This window comes from Sander vitreus, chromosome 1, assembly GCF_031162955.1.
Source record: "Sander vitreus isolate 19-12246 chromosome 1, sanVit1, whole genome shotgun sequence".
Taxonomy (NCBI): domain Eukaryota; kingdom Metazoa; phylum Chordata; class Actinopteri; order Perciformes; family Percidae; genus Sander; species Sander vitreus.
The window spans coordinates 13,731,658-13,754,765 of record NC_135855.1 but is presented as its reverse complement, the minus strand read 5'-3'; the positions used below and the strand labels follow the sequence as shown (position 1 = coordinate 13,754,765).

The 23,108-nt window shown below is 39.3% G+C and overlaps 1 protein-coding gene across 1 annotated transcript in view; it reads left to right on the top strand.

Moving 5' to 3' along the window:
- Positions 1-23,108, top strand: part of itga11a (integrin, alpha 11a) — a 55,457-nt gene that overhangs the window by 19,911 nt on the left and 12,438 nt on the right. Inside the window, exons 3-21 of the mRNA XM_078272573.1 lie at positions 1,869-1,981; positions 2,524-2,615; positions 2,887-3,001; positions 3,145-3,272; positions 3,493-3,641; positions 3,734-3,878; positions 4,401-4,566; positions 5,167-5,237; positions 8,216-8,360; positions 9,281-9,429; positions 11,595-11,738; positions 15,527-15,730; positions 16,596-16,726; positions 16,979-17,145; positions 18,796-18,935; positions 19,419-19,529; positions 19,662-19,747; positions 19,857-20,067; positions 20,246-20,344. Coding sequence (XP_078128699.1) covers positions 1,869-1,981; positions 2,524-2,615; positions 2,887-3,001; positions 3,145-3,272; positions 3,493-3,641; positions 3,734-3,878; positions 4,401-4,566; positions 5,167-5,237; positions 8,216-8,360; positions 9,281-9,429; positions 11,595-11,738; positions 15,527-15,730; positions 16,596-16,726; positions 16,979-17,145; positions 18,796-18,935; positions 19,419-19,529; positions 19,662-19,747; positions 19,857-20,067; positions 20,246-20,344 — 2,566 coding nt within the window. The remainder of the gene's footprint in view (positions 1-1,868; positions 1,982-2,523; positions 2,616-2,886; positions 3,002-3,144; positions 3,273-3,492; positions 3,642-3,733; positions 3,879-4,400; positions 4,567-5,166; positions 5,238-8,215; positions 8,361-9,280; positions 9,430-11,594; positions 11,739-15,526; positions 15,731-16,595; positions 16,727-16,978; positions 17,146-18,795; positions 18,936-19,418; positions 19,530-19,661; positions 19,748-19,856; positions 20,068-20,245; positions 20,345-23,108) is intronic.

Genomic DNA, 23,108 nt, shown 5'->3' with positions numbered 1-23,108 from the left:
TTTCTGAGTACATGCTTTTCCTACTATTACCAAAGTGTTTTCATGGGAATTTGGAGGAGCTTTGAAGCTCAAGGGATCATGAGCCTGACCTAAAAACCCTTAAGTTGAAGATCTGTCTTTCTTTAATTATTAGACTTTGACCTAGAGGTCCATGCAAGCGGTTGGCCACAGTCTGTTTTTACCAAAAAGTGGTGTCAAGTGTCTTCATTTGGGGCACAACTGAACTGGGAATTGCTCATTTGCCCTGTGTGATTTTCACTTGGACTGCACAGTTGTTTAAATAGTTGACCTACTGATTTATATAGCCCCATGATTCTTCAGCACTGTGTTCAGTGTATTTCTTCAGTCACTGAATGGGTCCTTCATCATGTCAGCATTGTCATACAATTTGAATGAAATGACAGAACAATTTAAATGTAACATTAAATTACTATTTTAGGTCCTATCTATTTTGGTACAGATTAAACAATACAACTGAAGATACTCTGCTGTGTTATATTGCAGTGTTATTCTCTGTATTTTTTAAATGCTGATATTATTTTATCTATTTAGGACAATCGGTCTGTATACTGTGTATGCGTTGCAAAATTCCCCTTGGAGAGATAAAGCTGAGGGTGCTTTTGCAGTTAACGTATCTTAAAACCTGAGGCATTTGGACACTGGACCTTGTGACTGTGACAGTGCTGAGATGAGGCATTTAATCTAAAGATATCACTTGATAAACAGAAACACATCACAAGACATAGCATGAAACCCTAAAGGACTTTCATGAAGATCGTCAATAATAAATAAAATGGCTTTAACCCCCTTTTTATTTCTAACAAAGAGAGTTCTTATCTCTGACATACATGTGAAGTATGTCTCCCTTTAAGGCATTTATGTCCTCCATCAGTCCTGAAGTAAACACACCAGGCAACTTTATATTCTTCATCACATTAAATCATCCAAACCTTTTAGTGACATTTATAAGACCACACTGACCCCGCATAGGGAACCCACTGGGAAGTCTACAGTACGTCATGTGAAAAGAATGTCCAGCACTCGACACTGCTCTTTGAGGAAATCTAAATCTAAATCCTATGATGGTCTATAATGACACAATTCCACACTTTTTTCATCAGAGAGCCCTTATGAAATTAAATAGTTTCCCCCTCAGAGTTCCACTGAGGGCATCACTGCAGCAGGAATTGGTGCGACCTTAGAGTTTAGAAAATTGAGCAAAAGTCTGTTTTTTATTTTTATTTATGGCAAAATTAAATAACAGATACCCCTCCTTCCAAAACTACTGTAAGGGTACCCTTAAGTAAGGCACTTACCTAGCACCTTAAAATGACATTCATATACAACTATCTGACTTTTACCTGACCATTTTATACTTCATTTAAAATCTGTATGTAGTTAAAACAACTATTCAGTGAATTGACATGCAATTTGGTTAGGGGATATGAAAGTTATCACGATGATTCCCATAATTTGCTAATGCAAAATCATTCATCAGGAGATGACTGGTTGTACTGGGTGTGACTGTGTGGAACTGTTTATGAATGAGACGTCTGGTTTTGCTGGACTTGATTAAACATGCTTCTTTAACGTCCTTGAATAAATAGAGGTTTAAAACCTTCCCGGTCAGCCCATGTGTTTTGTGTGGGTCACTGAAGTTAACAGTCACAGTCATATTCCCTCAGAGAATTAGATGCCAGATGAAGACTTACTCTTAGATAGAACAAAAGTTGTCAGTCTTCTAGCTCTACTACCACTAGTTAACTGCTTCCAGACAATAAATAACAACTGAGACATTGTGTAAATCACACTTTAATATTGATGTACATTTTCAGTAATGCTAACCTTTGGAATTTGTGTCTTTGCAGGTTATTAGTGGGCGCTCCGTATGAAATGAATGGTCCTTATCAGACAGGGGATGTTTATAAATGTTCACTGAGCAGACGAACCAATGGAAACGGTTGCTCCAAGCTCAACTTAGGTATGGTATCACAAAACACTTTTTTTTACCAGAGAATCACAAGATACATACAGTAACAGTGACAATCATGAATGTAAAACATCTGGATACATGTGTATGCATGGATTATATGTTTATATGTGTGTGTTTATAGCTGCGTGTTTTTCTGCATGTGTCTCAACATTATTGAACAGTAAACATCATGGTGGCATGTGTGAGACAGAAGTGTGGGTACCATACCAATCATTCCACATTTTACAGTTGTTTTTTTTTAAATGGTTTATGTACATTTCCACATGTGTGTTATACCACACATCTCACCGCATGCTTCTTCATACCCGTTGCACATGTGTTGTGCTGGTTAGGAAGGCACATGAAGTTTTGTCAAGTAAACGTTTAGGTCTGAGGATGTAGACTCAGCTTTGGCTGCCCAGACAGCAATAACAAACCAAAGTCCCAGATGATGGAACCTCTGTTTGGTCTCTGAAGGACAGTGCATGTATTTATGTATATATGAGTCTGTGCATCCAAGATCCTCTCAGTGAGATTCATTTTCCCTCAAGGAAGGATATCTCTGACCAACGTATCAGAGCGAAAGGACAAGATGAGGTTGGGAATGACGCTCACATCGAACCCTCAAGACAACAGCTTTGTGGTGAGATTAAAACTTATTGGATTTATCTTCTTGAGATGTAACATACACTAATGGTCTGTTGCTGCATAGCCTTTTTTGAGTAAGTAAGAACACATTTAATAAAATAGCAATGGTCAAAATGGAAAAAAATACCACAAGATTGTCTTTTGATTACATGGTTGTCACACTGCAGCTCTCCCTACGGAAGTTCTCTGAGAGCATGAACCTAACTCTCTGTAATATGCTGAGGTCGATAATGTTGCTTGTATAAATGATTTATTTTATGTTTCAGGCCTGTGGACCGCTATGGTCCTATGAGTGTGGCAGCTCTTACTACAGCACTGGCATATGCTCCAGAGTCAATGCGAGCTTCAAGTTCTCCAGAACGATTGCTCCTGCCTTTCAGAGTAAGCCTTAAAGTATCTTTTCTGTTTGACAAACATTCATGGACAGTTCTTAGTCATAGCAGGGGATTATTTCCTCATTTATGAACATCTGTTTTCCTCATGTGTGCTCTCATTATTAAGTCTCATCTTTAAATATTTTTCAGGATGTGAGACCTATATGGACATAGTGATCGTTCTGGATGGCTCAAACTCCATCTACCCCTGGTATGAAGTGCAGGCTTTTCTCATCAACATTCTTCAGAAGTTCTATATTGGACCAGGTCAAATACAGGTGTGTAAGAAAGGAAGGAATACTAAAATAAGATACAATATAATGGTAATATTCCTTGTTGGGTAAATTCAACTACTGATTTTCTTTATCTCAGCAATTGCGGTCTGAGATTTTTTTTTAATCTACTATGCCGGGAGAAAGTCATTGCTGTAATTAACTGCAAGAAGACAGAGCTCTTATTAATTGTGTTAGATCATTGTCATTGTGTATCTTTGGACAGGTTGGAGTCGTTCAGTATGGTGAGAAGGTGGTCCATGAATTCAAACTCAGCGACTACAAATCTGTTGAGGAAGTGGTGAAAAGAGCGCGCAGTATCAACCAACGAGGTGGAGAGGAGACCAACACAGCTCTTGGCATCAACGTAGCACGGTACTGTATTTACTGTTTGTACAAAAGAGCAGCACTACTTCACTACTCCTCCATTCTGTGATTTATTTTACAAATCAAACATGTTCTCACAGCTCACAAGCTTTCAAACAAGGAGGTCGACGAGGTGCCAAGAAGGTGATGATAGTGATAACTGATGGAGAGTCACATGACAGTGTGGATCTCCAGCAAGCCATCGAGGACAGTGAGAAGGACGGTATCACCCGTTATGCCATTGCTGTGAGTCTGCTAGACCTATTATTTACCTGGGTTAGATGGCTTACACTTTATGAGTTTTAACTTAGTTTTCTGATGGCTAATATTTTTCCAGTGCAGCATTTAAAATGCCATACACATGAGGTGACCTCATGGAGTTTAGTGAAGCATGGAGCCAAAAACACTCGAGCCCCTGGAGAACTCTAGATGCAGTGGAAGTGCTGTTAAAGGTGTAAATGGTCTCTTCCAAACCAAAAGCCTTATTTTTTCTTCGGTTTATGCCACTGCTGGTGCAGCTAATGGCACACTTGATTCCACATTTGATTTACTTAGCTGGGCATGAGCATCTGAGCAAAAACTCTAAAGTAATTTGGTTAAAAACCAACTGGAATTGGTGACAGCATTGGCATCGGTGGAGAAAACCCTAAATCCTCTGAAACCTCCTTTAAAAGTGCTAAATTTAACCTGTTGTGGGCCTATAAAATGTGACAGATTAATTAAACTTGTTCACACTCAAATACTTCATGCACGTACTTATCTTCCCAGGTCCTCGGCTACTACAACCGTAGAGGAATTAACCCTGAGGCCTTCCTCAATGAAATCAAGTTCATCGCCAGCGACCCAGATGACAAACACTTCTTTAATGTGACAGATGAGTCAGCGCTGAAGGATATTGTGGACGCACTTGGAGAACGCATCTTCAGTTTGGAAGGTTTTGCAAGGAATTAATTAAAACTACATGCATTACATTTATTTGGCAGACACTGTTGTCCAAAACAACTCATAATAACTGCATTAAAAAATAGGGGAAAAAAACAACTAAAACAGCTAAAAGCATTTTCAGCGCTACCGTGTAAGTTCTTAGGACTAAGCAGCATACAGTAGTAACCTCCTAGTTATGCACTGCTACATTTGCATTAAAACATTCTAACTCCGCGTTTGGTGATTTTCATTTTTTTTATCTTTAACCAAAGGATACAATGGTTATCTGTGGAAGATAAAGAAATACCGTACAACAATTCTAATAATATGTTAGGTTATTAAGTTATTTATCAAGTGAAAATGACAAACTTTGGCTGGTTCCAGTTTCTGAAATGTGAGGATTTGCTGCTTTTCTCGGTTTTCTATCATTGTAATTTGAATAATTTGGCTCTTGGACTGTTGGTTGGATAAAATAGGCAATTTGAAGACTGATGGTAATCCAAAAAAAACATCCACATGGAGACTCCAATACCAATACCTTCTTAGGTTTTGTTTGTGGTTTGGCAGCTGCAGTGGTTGAAAGCTGTAAAATACTGACTTGTTTACGCAGGAACCAGTACGAATGGGACAGCGTTTGGCCTCCAGATGTCTCAGGCTGGATTTTCCGCACACAACGTCGAGGTGAGTCTAACTTCTGCTACCACGTCGCCTCATATCATCTGTCAACATGTAGAACAACACACATTGTCTCAATTTCTGGCGCATCGTAACTCCTCCCCACCACCTGCCATTTATCACTTTACAGTCCCCCCTGAGGTGCCTTCTGTGTGGCCCCAAAGGGTTTAGGTCTTCTTGATTTAGGAGCCCCTGACAAACGACTCAGGCCTTTTTCCACTTCAACCATGCAGTGATGGGTAATAAGACATTACTTTTTCCCCAGGGAAACATGCTAGTGAGAAGCTGAGACACAATTGAGACAGTTCTGCTTCAGAATGTGTTGTTTTTCCGCTTACTTTACCTCGAGGCTTTCGATTTTATCTGAGAGCAGATAGTTGCAGGTGTCCTGGCTTTGAGAGTGACACAGCTGGAAGAGGGAGATAAGACACATCTCCTCTACTGTACCAGCTGATTATACCAATTCATTGATTCTCATTCCTCTCTTTCTGGCTCCGTCCAGACATTTGCTGATGTAACTACTTTGATTTTCCAGTTCCCCTTCACAGTGGGATTTGTCAAGGGAGGAATAAATATCTCCAATTTATGATGAAAAATAAATATATAGCTGAATTTGCAGCTGGGTGGCAGCAATGTCTGGAAATTCTGTCCACAAGGCCAGATTCCAGAGATTCTCGACAACACCAACCTGAGTGTTGAGAGTAGGATAACTTATTGGAAAGAATCTCGGGGCTTTAAAGGAGAAAAGTAGTCGTGAAAGCCCAGATGGTTTTGCTGAATGTGATATGTGCAAACTCTCAAGGCTGCTTATGTCATATACTATCCATATGGACGTTTAATGCATCTGCATACATAGTAATCTCTGTCTTCTGTTTGTTTCATTAACTTTAACTAAACAATGCTGAAGAATAATCCCATGGCTCTCTGCTTATTTGCAAAACTGATTCCTAAATACAATACAGAATATATATCACTTGTTTGTTGAGCTGGTATAATGTGATATATCCTTTATACACAAATCTGGCCCCCTCCGATACAATAAAGATTTGACATCCTAACCAAAGCCAGGCTCATGGCCGTACATGCAACTGCAGTAGAAATAGGTTACTGGTTTATAATGTTGAACTGTTTTGGAGTTTCATTCATTTGCCATGGAGACCATTCTGACCAAAACAGACAACCACATTGGCGTAAAGCTACTGTCAAAGAGTGACGTAGTGCGAGCTTGGTGAGCACACAATTCCATCTTTCAGGAATGGATTTGCAAGCTTTCCAGCATATGCTCAAACACTGGAAAATGTGTTGTTGGCACATTGTGTACGGCAAGAAAAAAAAACTGAGCTCATTAAGAAGAGGAACCCTGTAATTACATTGTCAGTGATACAAAGTATGGTGAACCATGGAAGACAGAAAATCCTTCCTCTATTCCTCCTTGTGTCTGCAGCTATTTGCACTTGTTTCCTTTGTTAAATGATGATTTGAAATACACACTGACCAAGATTCATCAGTGCTTTGATAATGGACTTTATAGCAGACTTACTTTCTTTGCACACTGTGGTTTTTAACTGTGTAAAAAATGTTCTACTGTAGCATTTGTGACTGTTGATGAAGTAGCTGTTGATTTGTCATGAATACAGTAGTTTCTCAACTTCCTGGACAGAAGATGTCTTAAATAAAGTATGGATAAGCAGATTTCAAGTTTTCATTCACATATGGCTTTATTGCAAAATCTGTTCATAGATACAGTATGCTCCAACTTTAGCAGTAACGGGAGATATGGGGTGCTTTGGTTAATCACGGACAATCTTGGACAAAGAAAAAACAAAAACAAAATGGGCCCAGGATACTTAACTTGTATGATATGTGTTAGCTGGATAGGAGTGATGTTGTATCTGAAAAGGGTGAAAATGATTCACATTGTTAAATACGACTTGGAAAAGGAGATCTAGGGGAAACAGCAAAAACGGAGTCAAATTCTTTGTATTTGTACACACTACATAATACGGCAATAAGGTGATTCTGAATATGTTTTCATAATCTATCAAAGAAAATTAAGTCTGGTACACTATTTATTCATATCCAAATGGGCCAGTATGCTGCTATAGAAGAAGAAAATTGGATTTGTCCAGTGTGGAGTCTGAGAGAAATAGAAAATTTTGTTTTTTAGTACATTCATTCATTCACCTTGAGATGGACCTTTGGGTTCTATGTACCTCGACATGTTATGGTTGTAGCAATGTTTGCATGATAGTGATTTGATGTACTGCGTAAGAAAGAAAGAGTTTGATTTTTTTCATTTTTCTTTCAAAGTAATCCGAAAATGTAGTGAGAACTAGGAGGGTTGAAATTAATCATTGCATTGTTGCCTCACAATGCGGACCTGGGCGATTCTGCATCAATACAGACAGAACACCGACCATATTCGATTATTGCCTAATGATGTTACTTGGTGATTTTCCGGTGGCTGCTTTTTTGTTTTTGCCTTTTGTCTGTTGTCTACTGTGTTCAGACTCTGCCACATTCAGGAACTGTCTTTTTTAAGAGCAGATGCAATAAAAAAGGGGAGTTCATTTGTTGATGAAAACCATGTGTAGCAATATATAATAATATTGAGGAGTTGACGCATCGTGATCACGATATTGATTTGAATCGTTGACAGGATAATCATAATCAAATCAAATCAGGAGACCAGTGAAGATTCACACCCCTAGTGAGAACCTCCCTTGTCATTATCACTGTTACCAAGATTACGTTTCGCCACAAGTGAAGTTACACCAACATTAATCTGACTGAAACTAAGGTGGGCCAAACACACAGCCTGTGCTCCAAAATGGTGGTCACTTTTTGTTGAGTTCCATGAGTAAATCATCATTAACATATACAGTTATTGCCATGTTGCGTGCATGTGCAGCACATGCAGTATAACCCAATCATACTCTGCTGTTTGAAGTATAAATATCAAATATACCGCACCTTCCCTACAGGATGGGATTCTGGTCGGTGCAGTCGGGGCTTACGATTGGAACGGGGCAGTGCTGAAGGAAACACGACAGGGGAAGGTGGTCCCTCCAAAGTCCTCCTACACGCAGGAGTTCCCTGAAGAGCTCAAGAACCACGGTGCCTATTTGGGTGAGTAACACCCTAGACATTGTTTTAATGGAGTGGAAAAATCATGACTGGATTGTGATGGACATATCTATAATGGGAGAAGAAATGCAGAGAAAAGTACAATGTTGTAATTTTAATAATGAAGCCTACGCTTGAACACCATTTATTTTGTTCCTACAGCCACCAGCCTGTTTACATCCTCTTGTCCTCGTATGTGGTTTAACACTAACTATATGAGCTGCAACCCATCTCAATAAAGTGTACCCATTGCTCCAGTACTTCCCATCATATCCAACCCTATGTCACTCCACCACCACAGCCCTCTGCTTTTACCATCAGTGGTCATCAGTCTCTGCGCTTATCCATCAGGCTGCCAATGGACGCCATTCTAGACTCAATAGTAATATGAGGTGGAGGCATAATTTTGGACAGGCAGGGAGAAAGTTAAAGCTGGGAAAAAGGGGGCATGGAGATGAGAGATGAAGGTGGAAAAATATATGGGGAGTAAGTGGAATTTTTAGTGGGACGAAAGACGAAATAGAAGAAGAAATCTGAGAAACCTGAGAAACCAGAACATCCAGTTCTGCGTAACTGAATGCAGCTCACAGAGTTTCAACTTCTCAATTTGCAAAGTTTTACCATTTTTCCTTGTGTCATGCAGATCATAAAATTCAAGCTAAAGGTCAGGCAGGCCCAATCGCTGTTAGCACACTCAAACAGCGGAACAAAGCATAGTGCCTGGGATCTTTATTATAATTTGACTATCAAGCAATCAATTTACTCAGTTTACAGATCCATAGTCAATTGAAGACAAGGGTAATTATTAACATCACATGTAATATCCTACTTGGGTTACTTTACTCTCTAAATCTACTTACTTCAGATGGGCATTGTCTGCAAACAGAGGCAGAATTAATGTGTGTGTTTTTTTATATAACTAGGTTATACTGTGACATCTGTGGTGTCTGCCAGAAACGGTCGTCTACTCGTAGCGGGAGCTCCACGATTTAACCATACTGGCAAAGTCATCATCTTCACTCTGAAGAACTCAGGCAACCTCACCATCCTGCACTCCCTCAAAGGCCAGCAGGTACACTACTGGAGCATCCAGCACTTCACCTACTTGATGAAAAAGTGCTGCAGGCCAGACGAACACTGATGTAGTGCTCATGTCTGCTTTGGAAGAATGCCGCAGTGCAACAACTTACAAATTATTCTCATGTCATAGGTTTTTGTGGAAAAATTGCCTGTATAGTCTACTTGTTTCTCTCAGCCCATTAGCATGTCTAGTTTTTGATACTGCCACTGGGGGGCACCAAAGTCTGACCTTTTCGAATTGTATATGTAGTAGCTTTAAATTGATTCGTACGTAACTCATTATTTAACATTTATAAAAAGTTAAAGCTACTCACAACATGTAGCAAAAGATAAATGAAGGCCCAGGAAATATGTCTTCTTTTGCATCAAGTTCAACTTTGGTGAACCTTGACAAATGAATATGCAGCGTTGATCAGTCGCAAGCTGTCTTGTCAGTGCCGTCAGTCAGTTTTGTTCCCCTTTATCAAATGAAATGATTTACAGTCCTGAACCAAAATACCAGAGGAAAGTAAACTGCCCAGTTAAGAGAAATGAGAAAGAAGCTCAGAGAGCTATTGCGACTAACTAGCAGGTAGACATTCCCAGCTGGCTAGCATGTTATTAGCTAGCTCGTCAGGCACAGTAGTTTGTCATCTACCTCAGACCCACATATTTGGGGAACTCACACAGATGATTTAGAGTTTTTAAGAAAGAAAAAAACATCCTCATGAGTAGGGTTGGGCATCGAGAACCGATTCCTACTTGGAATCGTTTCAACAATTACGATTCTATCGAATCGTTTCTTTATTGGAATCGTTTGGAATCGTTTGGAGGATTTGGCTTCAAATCCGATCATCACTTCCCAATTTAATATGCCCAAGTTTTGGTTTCCGTAGCAGCCAGGGGCTTGTTGTGTTGCAGCCATGGAGCACAGTAAGCGGCGCTCTAATGTGGCTTTATTTTACGTTGAAAAAGCTGTAAAACTGCAAACCACCATTGAATCAAAATAAAACGTTCCTCTTATTTGTGAAAATAGGCATGTGACCCGTTTCAACTCCACCCCTCAAAGAATTGGAATCGAGAATCGATAAGAACCGGAATCGAAAGGAAGAATTGGAATTGGAATCAGAATTGTTAAAATCCAAACGATGCCTAACCCTACTCATGAGTAATGAGTAATCATGATCCTACATGATGAAAAACCAGGATCACAACTAGCAGTTTCAGGACACTACTTCAGTCAGATTTATGGGATAGATCTCCTCTTTCTCTCTGTTTTTGATATTTTAGTACCCACAATATCCTGTATAGTTAACATTGGAAAGCATTAGAATTATTCCAAATCATCATTTCTCAGTGGAAAAGGCCAATAGCGTTTTCATTTTGAAATTTAAGCTCAATAAAATGACTGTACTCCGCTACTACAGTCCAAATCACATAAACATAACATACTGCACTGATGGTGCGAGTTGAAATAAACTACACTATTCTATTTCTCTTTATATTTGCTTTAAATTATTATTGTTGATGTTTTATAACTTTAATTGTAGGACTTTGAGTGTAGTGAATTGTAGCAAATCATCTGTTGGGTTTAATCCCATTATCTGAGTCACATTAAGTTTAAAAATAATCATCATTTTAAGGCTGTGTGGCTCTGTGTGTTAATGACCGCTACACTCATAACTGGCAACTCTTCACAGGCTGCAGGGCTGAAGTGATCCTGCAGCAGCTTACATTGTACCTTGTCAGCAACAGCTCATCCAGAACAGCAGATGTTTTTTTGCAGAAAACTTTCTTGATCCCACAACTCTTAGGAAAACAGCTTTGTATAGGCAGATGTTTCTAATCTGAAAAGCAATAGATGATGTTCCATCCACTCCAGTGACTGATCCTTTGAAAAGCTTTCACAGTCTGAACATTTACAAAAACATTAGGACTCTGACCACTTGCTTTGACACAACACAGACCCCCATTTACTTACAATATTCAAGTTCATACTGTAAGCAACTCCAGATCATCAGTCAATAAGCAAACGACAAGATGTGGTTTAACAAACAGTGGAGAAAAAGCCAAGAATTTCAGGGTATATTATCACCTGGTTGAATGAATGCTTTTAATGGATTAAAACTGATGAATAATAAAGATCTTAGAATGACAAGACATGTATGTCTCTTTCAGATTGGCTCCTACTATGGCAGTGAGATTGCACCTGTGGATATTGATGGAGACGGTATAACTGACAACCTATTGGTGGCAGCACCCATGTTCTTCAGTGGAGGCTTGGAGAAGGGAAAGGTCTATATCTACAGAGTGACAGAGCTGGTGGGTATACACTCTAACAACTTAAACCAATGCAAAAAGAAGGGACACATGCAGGGATTAATCCATTTCTGGCACAGAATTGGGTCAACACCTGTTGAGTAATTTCTCAGTAATTTCTGCCTCACTAGGAGTGTCCGGTAACGCACGCCAAACCAGACTCTGTTGCATTCCAGCTCCACCGTTAACACACTGACATGCTGCAGGCAGACATTTCATACATGACCTTGTCCAGATCAAATGCTGCCATGCCAGTGTGCAGACTTTATTAGATGAACTCAGCAGGAAAGTATTTTGCCCCTTCTTAAGCCATTTCCAGCAAACCATTTGGAGGTGAGAAGTTTCTTTAACAGAAGGAAATTTCCCAGTGCTCCAGGTCTGTCTTGCTCATTGGAATACTAAATCTCTTCAGCTGTTTTGAATCCATTGAACAGGGATGGACGATGCATTTAAATATCTGGTGTGGCCCAAACCACATCACAAGTCGGCAGGCCAAGCTGAACAGTCAGAAACAAAACACAAACTGAAAGAAATCACTCTTTTAAAATGTCTGTCATCATCAGGGCAGCAACGCCACATTTCAGGGTAATTCATTATCATGATGTGGTTGATTCAGGTGTTACTGTAGATGCTGCACGGTGATAAAGTTCTGGAAAACAATTTAAGATTGGACTCCCGGGTTAAAAAATGGGTCCCTGTGGTTACAGTGAATATTACACATCCACAATGTAAGTTCTGCAAAAAGGTGCAGAAATGAATTTTCATTGGCACTCAAAATATATGGTGCTATAAATTTTTAGCCATGCTAGCAGCGTGACTTTAGGCAAGGCAAGGCAAGGCAAGGCATCTTTATTTGTATACCACATTTCAGCAACAAGGCAATTCAAAGTGCTTTACATCAAACATTAAAGAGCAATTTAAAACGGTAACAAATATAAAACCTTTAGCAATGGCAATGCTGGTCCGTCAATCCAGACTAAAATATCTCAGCAAAGAAAGAGATGTGTTTTATATGTCTGCATAATAGGTAGCATTATTGAAAAATCTCTGCAATTTATTTAATGGATTGCCATGAAATGTTAAAGTGGCTATAATCAATATTTTTTATATTAACAGTAGATTACTTTTGAACCCACAGACTCACAGAGATGCCAGCGTGACTGTAGTTTATCATAGATATTTTCCCTGTTTTTTTATTCATATTAACTCTATATGAGTAGGATGTCTTGAATTATCTGAAATGTATGGTATAGCTGAGATACAGTCACTTATTGTAAGTAAAGATAATTAATGGCAAGCTAAAACTGAGCTGCCTTTGCACCAAAGGCTCTGACCAAAACGTAAGGAATAATAACTAGTCCAAAGCTAAATAATGTCGCCAGAAGTCTGGCAGCTGGTCAAATATAAAATTCCATTCACAGTCTAACAAAAAAGAAGCTGCACTTTTAACTTATTCCTGAGCCACTGCAGACCGGTCATGACCCTTCATGGCCACATCACAAACCATATGTTTCAAATTTTAACAGCGCAGAATATATTTTTCCCCGTTTCTCCATCAATCTCCCTCTTTGTCACACATGCACACATCAGGTAGCAGAGAAGTAAAAAATGACCTTCCTAAATCGACTCCCTTCCCATTTATTCATCTGAAATAACAAATGATCTCATGTTTTGTCTCCTGACCCTAAATTATATTATGAGCTGGGATGCCAAGTGGAGCAATGATATGCATGACTACAGATGGACTGAAGTATTTGGTAAAATTCTCGGGCAGTTGCTTTCAAAGACATGAATATTTTCCGTCTGACTTTACACTCACTAAGAATAGAACTTCAAATAAATACGCTAAAGCTATATGGCGTCCTGTTCTTTAGAGGTACAATTCCTCATTTGTTTTGCCAGATGTTTAAGATATTTGAGTTCAAAAAGGCAGAATTAAAGGATTATGTGGAAAACACAGAAGCTGATCCAAACTTTATCTTTTGTTTGATAAGAGCAAAGATGAAACATGTTTGTTTCTTTTTCCTGTTTAAATTCCAACATGATTTGTTGACTAAAGGTCAAATGGTTTTGAGATAATTGAAACAACAAACCTAGCTGGATGGAAGACAGAGAGGACAGCCATCCCTTCCTTGGTGTTATGCTTTCTTATGCTTTCTCTGTGTTGTTTATGCATGCATGTGTCACGTTTTGTTTGATGTATCAAGATGTTTGCATGCTGAGTGTGATTTTCTAGGCAATCTAGTTGCCTTTAACATTACCCTCTTAATGGACATACTTTCTGGTAGAGATATTGATGCATTGACATTAAGTAAGTGTGGTAAATTAAGTTGCAGCACTGCGTTGCCGATGTGTGGAAAAGGAACTTCGTTGACACTGTTCTTGATTATAAAAGGTTTATTACATCAAGGATTTCAGCATCATGACGGATCCTGCAGAACCCGGAGAGTACAAAGCCAATATGCACTCTGTCTTGCTGCAGCAAGGACATGGCTTATAAGGGGTACGTTTAGGTAACATGTTAGATAAAGTAAATAGATGTGAGTTTGCAAGTAAAGGTCTGAGTCCCTTTGAGGTCAGAGTCTTTTTGGGGGGCTCCAACACTACACATAAAATCATTGATCCCACTCAGCCCCCAATCACAGAAAATCATTAATCTTACTTCACTAACACAGAGCTCATTATGTCTCAGCACATTTGAGCTTTATACAAACTTTAACCTTATAGGCTCTTCAGATACTACATGAGCAAAATGTAAGCTCTGGAACATGGGGGGTCCTAACAGAAACTGGTAAGTACATCACCAAAAGTGGATGTTCTGTTTTTGCTGGATTTTCCTGGCTGGGTTGAGTTTGTAGAGGTTAAAGCATTTCTTTTCTGAAAATGTGGTTCAGTTTTGGCCAAAAGATCAATTTTCTAAAACACTGGCCAATACATGAATTATGATATATAAATGATATATGATATACAGTATATACATTAAGCATGATACTGTACAACTAATAACTAAAACTTGGCTGTTAACAGCTCCACAACAGGGACTAATGAAGCCAAAAAATACACACCTCACCTAAATCCTAACCCTATTTGGAAGCCCAAACAAAGGTGAACTATCTGGGTTATTCTCCCAAATGCACCAGTCCAAGATACATACTGCTGTTGTTTACACAGTGGATTGTGGGAAATGACCTGGCAGGATCAAGTTAAACAAAGTGAGACGTTGTGTGGCCAGTCTAAATAACACACAGGGAGTTTTTAATGTTGAAAGAACAGCTTATAGCATATTTCTTTGGTTCCAAGGTGTTTGTAATTGAGCAATCGTGTAAGTATGAGGCCATGATAACCTGTTGGTATATTAGCAAAAACAATAAGACATAGGCTCTAAAGTAGTTTAAATGATGCAGCAGTCCAGTTACTCATATACATGGACGCAGTGTCTGGGAGAAAAATCAAGGCTCGGACATATTGTATTGTATAAATTGTCCTGTCACCTGTTAGAGCGTGCGCCCCATGTATAGTAGCTCGGTCCTCGCCGCAGTGGTCACGGGTTCAATTCCGGCCTGCAACCCTTTGCTGCGTGTCATTCCCTCCCTCTCTCTCTCCCCTTTCAAGTCTAAACTGTCCTGTCAAATAAAGGCCTAAAAATACCAAACAAATCACTTTAAAAGAAAAATGTTTTTGTTCACTGACTCTGTATGTTGCAGTTCATTTTTTGGGATGAGCAGCCAGGCCTCTAGCTCTGAGACTGCCCACTATGAGAATGCTTCATTATGTTTCCCTTCATCCCTCAGAACCGTTTTGTCCTTGAGGGGGCATTGGAAATCCATAATGGTGGCCAGAACGCTCGCTTTGGCTCATCACTCGCTCCTGTCCCCGATCTGAACGGTGATGGCTTCAATGACTTGGTGGTGGGAGCCCCACTGGAAGATGACCACAAAGGAGCCATTTATGTTTTCTTCAGCCAGCACAACAGAATACTACGCAAATACAAACAGGTAGGAGCTGTACAACGAGTACAGTAAGAAGACAATATCAATGGTTATATTTGTATGTTTTTGCTTACTGACTTTAATCACACAATTAGTGATGATTATTCTCCAAAGCATACCATATGCTTTTTATTTGATTTACCACTTTCCAGGTAGCTGTTAATTTAATGGTTATTTAAAAAATGAAATCAACTTGCACAGACTTGAAACTTGCTACAAGTGTCATTTATACTTGGAACAGTTCTGTACCCAGATGTGTTAGGCGTTTACTTGGCTCATAAGGCAAAAGTCAGTAAGAGCAATCTGTCAGTGAGGGCAAACAAAACAAGACAAGGAGCAAGAGGGCCAGTAGGGAACAGGCTGTAGTCATCAACAGACAGACAGGTAATTACAACGGCTACAAGCACAATAGACAATCTAACAAAGGACTGGGGGGAAAAGGGCTGGCATATACTGAGTGATTAATAAGGGAATAAGGGGCAGGTGGGTGTGGATCATCTACTGGACAGGTGGACAATAAACTCTACAAACACAGGAGACTGTCAGGCATGAGATACTGGCAGAATGTGCAAAATCTGAGGCAGCCTACTCTATGTGACAATACTGATTCAAACAGAAGCTGGAAGCTGGGGTGACCAATTTAAGCCAATGGTATTCTTCAGGGAATGGTTGGTAGTAATGTAAAATACAGTATTTCCAATAACACAATAACTTTTCTTCTCAAAATTAACTCTTTTTTAATAATTTAACTGCACAGTTTAATTGCACACAAGACAGCTCCAATATTGACTTTAATTCCATTATTGTAAACTGTGGTTGTTGTCATCACGATCCTTGTTTGCTCACATCTCTTCTTCTCTCTGTTTCTCAGAGGATAGCAGCAGCAGATTTGACTCCTGGCCTGCTGTACTTTGGCCGCAGTATTCATGGCACAATGGACATGAACAATGATGGTTTAGTGGACCTGGCAGTAGGTTCCCTTGGTGCTGCTGTTCTCCTTTGGTTAGTATTTCACCCAGTAAATAATACTGTTGTATTATTCAACACGGCTATTGCAGTTATTTTCAGTTATAAAACAAATGTCATCAGTTACTTTATCAGTTGCTGTGATTTGCTCACTGTTACATTTACTGTTAAAAAACCTCTTATAGAGAGTTGTATGTACGCCTTCAGAAAGAATAATATTTTCAGAAATATTCTCAAGTCTCAAAGGTCTTGGGTTGGTTTTAATCCAACAGCTTTATGCCCTCACAGGTCACAGAGTGTTGTCCGGATATATACCACTATCAGGTTTGAGCCCAGTAAGGTCAACATCTTTGTGAAGGACTGTCAGAGAGGTGGAAAAGATGTGACCTGTATGTCAGCCATTGTATGTTTCAACATCACTGCCAGGACAGCCATTTCTCCCACACAGGAAATTGGTAAGCCAGCAAAAATAATCCACTGCTGTGGAAGCATCTGAGTAAATCTTCCAAGTTCCTCCCCTTATTTTTGTCTCATAAAACTCTATTTCATCTATTAGTAAAGCAGACCCTTTTACTTATTGCACAACCTATCAAAGCTATAGATAAAAAATGTCTTCCTAAGAAAAAGAAAAAATATATATTTCCTGAGACAGAAAGATGCTGACACTGCCAGGTGTTTTGTCAAACCTCTGGATATTGTAAAACCTTTAACAGATCATTTTCTTCGATACGCTTGAGCAGAGAAATTTATATTTTGGATCTGTTGTTGCAATCGGATTGTAAAATGATAGAATGAAACATGGCTGGGTTTAAGTGAGAAAAGGCATTCAGCCCTCTAAATGTATATCCTTCCTGGCTCCAATTGACTTTTCAGCATGCGGCTTCCCGTAAAATCTGTGATGAGTGCGTGGCGCCAAAGTGAAACGTTTCTTTACTAACAGTAAAAGATTCTGATCTCACTGCTGTTCTCTGCCAAAGCCAATGCTGCTGCCTCCAAAACTGGTATATCTGAACCACACTGGTGCTATCAGATGTTCCTTTTATTGTGTGGACGCTGGTTGGAATGCATCAACAAGTTTATCTCAGTTTTATTCGTCTTAAAAAAGAGAGTAGTTTCTAATTGTGTGGTGGTGACGACAGCTTGTAGACAACTTTGTCCTGCAGAAGGGTGTTGTGCCACCGATAGTCGCCCACGTGCAAATAACCACAGGGTTTCTCTGCTCACAATTTGTTTTTAGAGATATGATGGCGGGGTCTAGTTTCACAGTGTATCAGAGGGGAGGAAGCTAAGGTGCGGGGGAGTGTGTTCTGAGTTAACCTCTGACCCTTTGACATCTTTATCAAATCTAACAGATGTGCCAAAACAGAGTAGAGGAAGAACAGAGGGACTTATCTTGTCTTCGATGGTTACACATACAGTGGAACACGTTTATTTAATTTTCCTCTTGTTGTCGTGTCTGGCTCGTAATGCATGGCAGATGTGTGTTTGTGAGTTTGCTCTGGTCTATTGCATAAAATGGAACTTAGTTTTCTGTCCCAGTCTAATTAATCTTATTTATTCAAATATTAATTTACAGTATTTGAGAGAAAAAAGACTCAACTTACTACTTTTAGATGTCCTTTGTTGAGACTTACTGCTGTAATATACTGCTGACAAATGCTCCTGTGTAGCCAAATCATTTAGTATCCATTATCTGCCCAGATCTTTTTGCATAAGGCATTAAGATCTCTCCCTCTCTCTAATTCTCTAGTTGACCCCAAACACAACTCATGCACAAGTTTACCCTCAGAAGATTTTTCCTTATGCCATGAAAACACAAGGCAATAAATGGAAAGCCTTTTAAACAATGTGGCTTGGAAATTACTCAGTAATGTAGCCAGAGGGTCTGAATATACAGTATGTTGAACACACATTCATCATATGTTCAGAGTCAAGTTAATATTGCATTGCACTGCTACAGTGATGTCATTTACCATATCCTGATGCGGCCATTTGTCAATTAGTCTGCACTAACCGAAGTAAAAAAAAAAGGCCATCTAACTTAGAAACATTTGAACACAAATAGAACAGTGTGTAATTGCTTAACTCTTCCTATGACCCACTAGGGATCAAATATAATGTGTCAATTGCGGAGAGACGTTTCAATCCTCGGGCCATACTGGACAACCCAAGCAAGCTGCAGCCTCAAAACCTGACCCTCTTTCCTGGAGAAGAGACCTGCGACCACATCTACTTCCACGTCATGGTGAGGCCCATGATGGGGGTTGCAAAAGTCAACGAGAGCAATGAAAGAATTGGCTTTACATGTATTTGTTAATCAAAATTTTTGTTTGTTTGTCGGTTTATGTTTGCTTGTAAATTAATAATTCCTCCCAAGAGTAATGTATCCCAGTGTTTTCCCCTATTATTGAATAGGTGAGATGGGTAAAAGATATGTATTACAAGTAAGTTTATGTGGAAAGTTTTAGTATTGTGAAGGTTAAAATGCTGTTTTTGACAGGAATTCAATTCTGGTAGAAAATATCACTACTTGTACTCCACACTTGTATAAACCAACACAAACTGCCCATTGAAATGAGATTATAATCATATATTTTGAGCATTTCTGCATATTGTACATTTGTGTAAACCTTTTAAAAGCAAGACCATATTTGAGTGTCATAGATAAAGTGCCACGATAAATGAGTAAATCCACAGGCTAATCTTTGAATTTAATGTGTTATATAAGGAGACCACAGATTATGCACGGCCCATAGTGTTTTCTGCACAAGTGGGGCTACAAGATCCAGCCGACGGACCAGTTCTAGATGAAAGCTGGCCTACTGTTGTGAGGACTGAGGTGAGAGACAATCCTGGTGAGAGACTATCCTGTCTCTTACCATAAATTATCATCTGATTCTATCAAAGTACATATGAAAAGAAAAGGATTAGTAGTTTCTTTGACTTGACAAAAGCTTGTCTCTTTGGCCAGCTTCCCTTCTGGAACGGCTGTGACGAGGATGACCGCTGCATACCTGACCTGGCATTGCAGAGTATGACCGACCTGATGACTCGAAAGTAGGTACACACATGAGAATACACAGACATTTACACACCCAAGAAAAAACTGATCCTCAGATGCTCTGTTACTTATGATTTCACTTTTCTTTCTCTCCCTGCCTCCCAGTCAGTTCTGTGTGCAGCCTGTACAGTCTCGCGGTGCTTTCTGCCGCCATATAAGTGAAGGTGGGGCAGAGGGATCTCTGCGGGTTATAGAGGGAAACAGGAGGAGGATGGTGGTGGATGTCCGATTGGAGAACAAAGGAGAAAACGCCTACAATGCTCGCCTGAATATCACCTACACACCCAATCTACGCTTCTCTAGCCTCATAGTCAAGGTACATTTTCATCAGGCAAACTCATTTGGTTCATGGTGAGAACATATCTTTGTAATGTATGAAGTTGTCTAAAATATTCTAAAGAGGCTCAGATTTAACCAACAGATGAGATGAGATAAATGCTGCATTGAAGATACCAGTACTGTATTTAAAATAAATGTTATTATTTTCTATCCAGGACAACTCCGACATCAAAATAGAGTGTTTCATTGAGGACAAACTGAGGAATGAGAAGATCTGCAATGTCAGCGCTCCGTTCATGAGGGCTAAAACTCAGGTGAGATATCACACTCTGAATCAATGAAATTATTATTAAGATTGTTTGAAATGTTTAAAAGTTGTGACTTACTTTATGATTTGCTATTAGACAATCTACTAACAAAACACTTAGACTTAACTGGATATGTGTTTTGCTGTTGTATTCATGTGAAAACAGTCAAATCAAAATGATTGATTGGCAGATTTGCAGGTTTTGCAGTCATTCTAGAGCATTCCCCAATGTTATATTTGACATTTTCTTCCTGAGAGAATCCTCATTTCTGTATTTATCTGACTGAATTGAAAGTAAATGTAAAAGTTGATTTTTCCAACCATAACTAAATAATTTATATTGGAGTTTTCATGCCAACGTGGGCCGTATTAGATCACTTGGGCCCAAAATGCATGCTGCATGCTTTAGATGACCATGACGGAACACACTGGTTAATGTTAAACCCACAAGCCAACCAGAAGAGCCAGTGTAGTAGGGCTGGTATTGTTAAAAAAATGATCGATACCAATACCAATACTGTGACTTCGATACCGGTTCCTAAACGATTCTTTTTTCGACAGCAATTTTATAAAACAAAAAGAAATTACATTACACATTACCCCACAAATCTTTTCATTTATTTTCCTGCTCCTACTACGTGAGCCCTGTCTCAGACAGCCAATCACAAGCATTATTAGATCTTGGTAGAGGCATGCTGCATGCTTGTTGGCTCACTCACGCTAATGAGATTTAGTCCTTATGTATTGAAATAGGGTATTGAATGACGAGGCATTTTTCAATACTCAATACTTTAGAGGCAATTCGGTCGGGGCCTAAAGAGTATTGACTTCGGTACCCAGCCCTACAGTTTAGTTCTGGTTTGTGAGTTCCCTTCTTTCTATACTCTGACATGAAAGTCTACAGTGTCGACACTAAAACATGTCCTTCTCTATTCAGCTTTCTAACTATAACAAGTGTAAGTAGAAAGCAAGCAACTGTACTTTTGGATTTAATCTTAAACATTACATTACACAAACCTATTACATCAGTATAAAAAGCTTTCAGTGACTTATCAAGACAAAACAACACATTAGAGGATACGATTAACATCCTTATCTTAGTTTGTATCCTGTGACTCAACATTTTTTGCAGTTCTATGCACAAACAAATGCATAGCAGATGGTCCCCATAAAGCACATTATGATTTTGAAATGTGTTGCTACAATGTTGTGTAGTTTCCCAGACCAGGCACATGCCCTTTAACCTTAACAAAGTTCAAGTTACTATAAAGTCCAAGTAGGAAGTGCAAAAGGGGCTGTGTTAATGAAAGTAAAAAAAAAAAAAAAAAGGATTTAATTAGCCACAGAAATCAAGAAGGCTGCACATTCACATTTTGCTATAAGTAAATATATACATACAGTTGTGTTCCAAATAATAGCAGTCCAACATCACTAACCTCATAAATCATTTTTAAGTGATATTTCTACATAGCAAATAATGTACTAGTAAGTGTTGTAGAGTCATAGAAAACCAACAGACCCAACAGTCATGACATGCATGCTGCTCATTCTGTGTAATTGAATCTGTAATTGAAAGGGGCATGTTCAAAATAATAGCAGTGTTGTGTTCAATTAGTGAGGTGATTAATTCTGTGAAGAAACAGGTGTCAATTATGGGGCATATTGAAAGAAGGAAGGAAGCAAATGTTGTGCTTATAGTGCATTTCACACTGAAATACTCAGCAAAATGGGTCGTTGCAGACATTGCTCTGAGGAACAGCGGACTTTGATTAAAATGTTGATTGGAGAGGGGAAAACATATAAAGAAGTGCAGAAAATTATAGGCTGCTCAGCCAAAATGATTTCAAATGCCTTGAAATGGCATCCAGAGCCTGAACGACGTGGGAAAAAACAGTCAACTACCATTTGAATGGATCGAAGAATAGCCAAAATGGCAAAGGCTCAACCAATGATCAGCTCCAGGAAAATCAAAGAAGACTTAAAGTTACCTGTGAGTACTGTTACGATCAGAAGAAGGCTATGTGAAGCAAAGCGATCAGCTAGAAGCCCCCGCAAAGTCCCATTGCTGAAAAAAAGACATGTACTGAATAGGTTGAAATTTGCCAAAGGACACATTGACTGGCCAAAGGAGAAATGGGGCAACATTCTGTGGACTGATGAGAGCAAAATTGTTCTTTTGGGGTTTAGGGGCCACAGCCAGTTTGTCCGACGACCCCCATGCACTGAATTCAAGCCACAGTACACTGTAAAGACAGTAAAGCATGGTGGTGCAAAAATCATGTTATGGGGATGTTTCTCATACTGTGGTGTTGGGCCTATTTATCGCATACCAGGGATCATGGATCAGTTACAATACATCAAAATACTTGAAGAGGTCATGTTGCCTTATGCTGAAGAGGAAATGCCTTTGAAATGGGTCTTTCAACAAGACAATGACCCAAAACACACCAGTAAGCGAGCAAAGTCTTGGTTCCAGATGAACAAGATTGATGTTATGGAGTGGCCAGCCCAATCCCCAGACCTCAGTCCTATAGAAAACTTGTGGGGTGACATCAAAAATGCTGTTTCTGAGGCAAAACCCAGTAATGCAGAGGAATTGTGGATCATCGTCCTTGTCTTCAATCGCCCTGGGCTGGAATACCTGTTCACAGGTGCCAGAAGTTGGTCGACTCCATGCAACATAGATGTGAAGCAGTTGGTATAATAATGGTTATGCAACTAAATATTAGTGCAGTGATTCAAAGTAAAGCAAACCCATGAGACATTTTTCA